This window comes from Limulus polyphemus, unplaced genomic scaffold (assembly GCF_000517525.1).
Source record: "Limulus polyphemus unplaced genomic scaffold, Limulus_polyphemus-2.1.2 Scaffold47, whole genome shotgun sequence".
Taxonomy (NCBI): Eukaryota; Metazoa; Arthropoda; class Merostomata; order Xiphosura; family Limulidae; genus Limulus; species Limulus polyphemus.
The window spans coordinates 1,335,656-1,343,050 of record NW_013665657.1 but is presented as its reverse complement, the minus strand read 5'-3'; the positions used below and the strand labels follow the sequence as shown (position 1 = coordinate 1,343,050).

The 7,395-nt window shown below is 29.8% G+C and overlaps 1 protein-coding gene across 2 annotated transcripts in view; it reads left to right on the top strand.

The window, feature by feature from the left end:
* Window positions 1-7,395, top strand: part of LOC106462765 (peroxisomal targeting signal 2 receptor-like) — a 34,429-nt gene that overhangs the window by 19,624 nt on the left and 7,410 nt on the right. For both annotated transcript variants that reach the window (XM_013922720.2, XM_013922729.2), the window contains exons 6-8: window positions 2,346-2,454; window positions 2,649-2,758; window positions 5,786-5,899. In XM_013922720.2, the coding sequence (XP_013778174.1) occupies window positions 2,346-2,454; window positions 2,649-2,758; window positions 5,786-5,899 (333 nt within the window). The remainder of the gene's footprint in view (window positions 1-2,345; window positions 2,455-2,648; window positions 2,759-5,785; window positions 5,900-7,395) is intronic.

Sequence of the window (7,395 nt, the reverse complement as noted above, 5' to 3'; positions counted from 1 at the left end):
AGTCAACAAACGAGATGACACGGCCTTTCACCTGTGACCCATATTGAAAGTGTTAAACACTAGATTAAGTAAAAGTAGGTTTGCTTTCCTCAATTTAAATATAAAGTAAAAAGTCGGCCTTAAACAAAGCTGTTTGTGCCAAAATGACTAATACTGCTTATCTTTTCTGCTAAACATAAAACTAAGTTACATTAGCTTTAAATTGTACATTAGAAGTTAAATGAAGTAAATTGCAGAACCTGAAGAGTTGTGATTTGTAAAGTTTACTATAAAAACCAAAAATATTCTTAATTAAAAAGAAAAAAACATAATTGTATATTATGTTATAAAGAAAAAGTGTAGAGTTAAACATAAATCATGTCAGATATGAATTATTTTGGAGTTATAAGCTGTCTCGGATTGAGAATAATAAATTATAACTGTTTATGAACTTATTGTACTTATTAATATACGATGTTCATTTCTGATATGTTGGGTGATGTATAATTTGGAACCATTTCTTTTCATTACCTGAGTTTATTAAAGCTAATTTGGTAAATACAAAATTTGTGGACGGTAATTGGGACAGTTAATTGTAAAATTGATAATATATTTTTATATTTCTATGACTTGCATTATTGGGGACCTGTAGTTAACAGTCATGAATTTACATAATTCGTTCATAAAAGTAGATCTTGGCAATAAACAGAATTTGTTTATCAATAAATCTATTATCAATTAGTAAATGTGCATCCTCTAATGGTACAACTGTAGAAGTAAATGGAAAAAAAAAAGGTGCCTATGTGTTTCCATCCAAATAAGTTGTGAAAATGTTTTATTTCTGCAAAATAACTTCACACAAACATAATACTTCGCAAACAAGTCACTTACATCAGCTAAATGTCACCACAGTGTGGTCACCATTTTGTCTTTTTAAAATATGTAGTAATCCTACGCTAATCTATTCTAGCTAAAATGGTGACATATTTAACTTTTACCATCACCATTCACCAATAAGGTTAATATTATTTTTATTTAGTCATGATTATATGTGGTTTGAATCACATAAAAAAAAATAACACTCAAAAATTTCAATCATCAAAATCTTTGGCACTCTCCTACCTTACTCCCCAAGTTGCCAAACAGTAAACTTAACTAACCTTATTTGGTAAACATAACTCGTGCTTGCAAACATTACAACTCAATAAAACTATAATATATCTATAAAAGTAAAAACATTATAATTTTAAAGAATCTGACATCAAGATACCTTTATTAAATCTTAAGTTCTCCAGTCATGTGACTTTGTTTCATGTTGTCTATACATCTTCCTGTGCCTAGGTAAACTACTTCTACCTGATGATTGCAAAACCTTCTCCAACCTTTATACATTTGTTGTTGTTGAACTTGTAATAGTTTTCTTTGTTACCCATTCAACCTGTCTATAAAATGTAGAAGCTTACCTTATTCCAAAGTATCTGACCTCTTCTCATTGAAGAAACATTCTCACAGTTCACAAATGAAAGAAACTGAAAAGACAGAAACTAAAAAAAAATTACCTATATATTCTACTCGTACACAATAGTCTAATTCTTGCTCTATCCATAGTATCCAATCATATTTAAAACTTCTCCATAGCTGTATCATTGTTAAACGGTCAAACAACTTGATGTGGCACCATAAGATTTCAACCAAGATCCAAGGCCTGTACAAAAAATAAAGGAAGCACTTGAAAAATCAAAAAATGGATAATGTATTCTCAAGAGATGATTGGCAAAAGTAAAGGATTTGTTTTTTAGACAGGCAAAGAAATTATAAAAAATAAAAAAAACAATTGACAAGTAGGCTGTTTTGTTTACAGGCAAAACTACCTGCATCTGTAAACAATTGAAAATATGAATTCTTCACCAACCCCCTCATGAATTACACTAAATAAATGTCAGAAAATGACTATTATTTCCAGAATATTATAAAATTATTAGAAATGCTTGTTTACAACTTCTCTACAACACTATTTTTCCTTAACTTGCACAAAGAGGAATGGGTGAGTAGGCTAACAACCTTTTTACATCATGAACCAGAGTCTAATTTGTGACAGTAAATTCTCACATTTGTCAATTTATGGTTATTACACAATTTGTTTCCATAACTAAGGTATAATTAAGTAGGTGTAATACTTTCACGTTCAGTAAACATTTACCAGTAAGTTTTGTATGTTTTACTACAGGTTTTTCCATTATCTGAATAACTATTTTTAAACTACAAATCTATTTATGGTAACAAATAAACTGTAATTTTTTTTTCCATGATCTCAATAACTATTTTTAAACTATGAATCTGTAATTTTTTTTTTCCTTCTTCTTCAGTGGGATCCCCAGACTACAGTTTTACTAAACACATTTGTCGGACATACCAGTGTTGTTTACTGCTGTGTGTGGGCTCCAGTTCTAAAAGGATCCTTTGCATCTGTTTCAGGTAAAGTTATGCTTGACTTTTATTCTGTAATAATTTAATCATGGTTGTAGGTTTCTGAAGCCAGGCTATCTTTGGAAAACTATCAATATGTGCATGAAGGAGTTTTGTAACTGTAGTCTTAAGATTTTTTTATTTTTTTTTTTATAGAGCAAATAAATATTTCTAAAGTGTACTTCCCACTTATTTTATTATAGGGGATGGCACTTTGAGAGTTTGGAGCACCCAAAACCCTGCACAACCAAACTTGACCATTGCTGCTCATGATTCTGAGATACTTAGCTGTGATTGGTGTAAATATGATAAGGTCTGTGTATAAGAAACTATGCATACTTTGTACTAAATTGGTCAAAAGTGAAAAAGAATAAGACAAACCTTAATGTCACGCATATTAATGTGCCATTACCCAATCATCCAATATTGCTCCCATAAGTTAAATGAATTGTAAAGAATTTTCATATACTTCTAGCTTGTTTTTGAAAGTTTTTGTATAACAAATTACATGTCTTGTATAATAATAATTAAAAAAAATTATTGAAGTTCAAACATAGGAGTTCCATCAACTTAAACTAATGCTTTATTAAAATGGAAATCTGCATTTTTGGCTCTCACTTGGTATTCTATTCTTCATGGTCTTTAGTTGCCAATCCATTTCTTCCGTTAGTTGTTGCATTGCTTTGATATTCCTATTGTTTTACAACAAATTCCTCTTTACTCCTTACTTTCAGCCACTGCTTATGTTAATTAGTCATGCACGTGAACAATGTGAGTACACTATTTCAATTGTAGTAGCATAGCATTATTTAATACATATTAAGTAAACCAGATTTGATAAATTAAAGAATTATGCCATTCACATGTTGTAACTTCCGTTCTTTCTAAACAAAATTAAATAGTATACTGAAGTTCAAAATCTGAAAAAACATGCTGGTTTATATCTTCTCCATAAGCAAACTATTATTTTCTCCGTTCACTTTTGTGTATCCTATTAGGAAGGTTAGAGGTTGAACCAGATTTTGAAAAATAAGTTAAATGTATAAATGAGTTTATAAGATACTTACTGTAAGGCTTTGGTGATTAAATATTAATTGTCATTGGTTACTAACCTATACAATCACCTTACTTTTAATTATTAAATGATAACTTAAATTAAGTACTAAATATTAACTAGTTTTATCTCGAGACTAAAACTAGTAACGTGCCTGTCTTGTAGGCCACAGGAGGTATAATTTTCAACATCAATGGCACTATATTTTTCCATTTGAACATTTCCTAATATTGATTCCAAGGTTCTCTTTTATTCAGTGTTTGTCTGTCTGCTGTAGGGAATTATATCTCTAGGTTGAACATTAAATTCTCTTGTGACATGATAGTACATGTACAACTTGCTCATTGTCGAACTCTGGGAATTTTCAAGATATGGATTCTATCAAATGTCAGGTTGTGCTTGCTGGTTCATATCTTGGAAGTGCAATTTGACATTTGAAAGAATATATTCTAGGAAAATATTACACAAATCTAATACTTTACCTGAATTTTAGGTAGAGATATTATTATTAAACAAAGATTATTACAAAGACATTTTACAGTTTTTTTTTCTTTTTTGGCCTTCGCAGAATTGCCAGTTTTGATTTTAACTGTGGAAGTTCCTAATTTTTACACCTTTTTTTGCAATGTAAAAGTTACTAAAACTGTTGACCTCTTTCTTCTAGCCTGAAACTAATTTACAGATAAGAAAAATGTTTGGGTGCATTATTTTATGTTTTTACTACTATTAATATTATTATTGCATTCATAAATACTCTGGTTGTCTCGGAATGGAGCAATTCAAACAAAGTGGCCTAACATGGTAGTTACGTTCATCTCTTCTGGCTTTCAATAGTTAACATACAACTGGGATCATAAGTATTCACCTGCAGTATTTCCAAATTTGGTTGGTTTTAGGATTTACTTTCAAGTTCTGATTTATTTGAAACTGGATATCTAAAGTATATGTACATTTAAGGTATTGTAGTTTGAGTTAGAAATTAATGAAAATAAAAGTGAATTCTTACATGATTTGGGGATGTGTATCGATACTGTTAACTTAATTACTATATAGTAGCAGTTGTGGTATACTTACAATTCCCAAAGAACTCAAGCTTGTACTGTGAATTTTCAGTGAGGATCTTGGAAACAATTTTCAAGAAACACACAATGACAGTTTTTCTCATGGGAAATGTAATGTATTGTTTAGATAAATCTGTATTCCATTGACAATATATTTTTCACACAATTATCTAGCTATTAAACTAGTTATGCATTTTCATCCCTGCATGCCTAGTTTCCAAATTCTATGCTACTGACTGGCCAATAGCTTCATAATTTTCAAAGCATGTTAAGACATTTCTTGCCTATTAGTATATTTTACCTGTTCAAATATATTAACATTTTAATTAATCTAAATCAGATATTAAAAGAAGTTCACTATAGTAAGTGTTTAATATTAAACTTCATTGCTTGTGTTGAATTGAACCTTGTGTCTCCCTACCTGGTCTGTTAGGTAGGTGTATATATATTTAAAAGTTGGTAGAAAAATGTAATTCATTTAACATGTGAAAGAACTAGTTCCATGTCTTTCAATATCTTAGTAAATTAAGTAATGTAAATTTTCTAGCAATTATTCACATTTTAACATTTACTTTATAGCCTTTAAAAGCATACAATTCGTACAATGCAGCATTTATATAATAAAGAATAATAACGCTATTGATTTTGAATCAAGCCATAGATTATTCGGTGGCAGCAGAGTATCTGTAAAATTTTGTTTCTTGTTTGTTTCCTTCATACAAATTAACTAGTCATAACTCATCTCACCCATCCTTATTTTTATAAACAACAAGTTCTTGCTACGAGTTACTTAACTTTGGTCTTACTTATATCAAAGACAAGTCATTATATACTTATATATTTATATAAATAATCTTTCCTTCTACATTTAAACACCAGTAGAAATGGTAGTTGAGTGAACAAGCTGTCTCAGTCTGCTACAAGAAAAGTTTTCAGTTTGTCATACGTACAAATTGATTTACCTTGAATCTTAAGACTGTAGTTACTGGTGTTTAAATAATGTGTCAAAACTTAAACCGTGACTGTTAGTTTCATCCTTGTTTACTGAATCTCTTTGTGAGCTCTGCAAAAAACTTTACAAACTTGCATATTTCACTTTATTGTGTCATCACTGTTTTAGTAGTTGTTTTAAGTTTTTAGTCTGTATAGAAACTAGTTCTCAGCATTTCCAGACAAAACGTACTATGTTGCAAGGTTCACAAAATATATATTACTTTGATTATAGAATATCATAGTTACGGGTGCTACAGATGGACAGATTAGAGGTTGGGATCTTCGACTTACCCGACAACCACTATTTCAGCTCACAGGACATACTTATGCAGTTCGGAGAGTAAAGGTAGGTTCCTAAAGTTAAGTCCAAGTTAGGAAAAAAACATTTTTGATGAAAACAACTTAGAAATAAAGGACCAAAGATGCTGTTGTATAGAGTATACCAACACCATTCTTAAGAATTGTAGCTGAGTGAACAAAAGGTTCAAGGAAATCCTAAGTTCTGAAAGTGACAAGTCTGCTGTTTCAATTTGTTTGGTATTATTAAGTAGAAATATTGAGTTTGTTCTAACTATTTAATTAATCTTTTCAGGTCTTGGTAGTATCTAAATATCCATTTTTATGAGAATGAGTGCTTGGTAAGACTCCATAGAAGAATGCCTTTGAAAAATTCAATACCTGTTTCATAACAAATCATCAAATTATACAAAATGTTTGCAAGTGTCTTGTTTGGCTTTTTTTATTTCATCTTTTTTTACCAAATATTTGGCCAGATTTTATTTCATCTAGCTTTGTGGTGTATAGTTTTTCATTGAAATTAATATTGAAAATTAAGTTACATATGTTAGCACCATCATTAATAACATATTTCAATTTTGAAAAAGTGAATCTACAATTGCAAACTTTTGTTAAAAACAAACTATTTATACATTAGAAGTCATTTTAAAAAAAAATCTAGAGGGGGAACTACATCAATTTAGTGAAACTTTTGCAATTAAACAATCTTTAACTTGTTACCCTTTTACAACTGGTCCGAATGTTTACAGTATTTAATTTGCTAATCACCCTCTAGATTTTTTTTTTTATTATTCATGTTTGCATGTTGAGTTATATGTAGGCTATATCTTTATCATAATGTTTATTGCCATTCCCCACTGAAGATGTAACAGTAAAATCCAGGGTTCTGTTCCCCACTGAAGAAGGAATCAGTTTGGTTCTGAAACATATGGGGTCAGTATCTGTTTTAATTCTATATTATACTGGCTGTATTTTGATTTCAATAAAAAATTTGTAGCTGAGTGATCAGTTACTTTAGTGTCTGTGGGCAAGTAATGATTTGGAATGTGACATATTTTGCAAGTTCATAAAATTCTCCCAAATGAAAACCCAGTAACAACTAAGTATTCACAATAAACGTCATATTACCTGTTTTTTGTATCCAGTCTGAACTGTTTCCAATGGTAGAACTTAAGTTCTGAGTTACATATTAAACTGTGTAAAGTTAAGAAATTGTCCCAGTTGAGGTTTTTTTTTGCATGTGTTAAACCATTGGTTCATGAGGATTAGATCTGACTATAAGCCTCTGTTAAAATTCTCAAGTAGAAATAAGTTTGTTCATAAAAAATTAAACAGGCTATGAAGTGTCCTAAATTTTCTTGTTTTTAAGTGTCTGTATTTCATTGGAATTTTTCTATAATTTGTTTTTCTAAGTAAAATAAATATTTAATGAAGCTGAATTTTGTGGTTTTTTAGTTTAATATTTAGTTTTTTCTCAGTATAAAAATAAACTGAATAACCAACAGTATCAATTTCAGTTTAACATGCATACAAACAGTGGTGGGA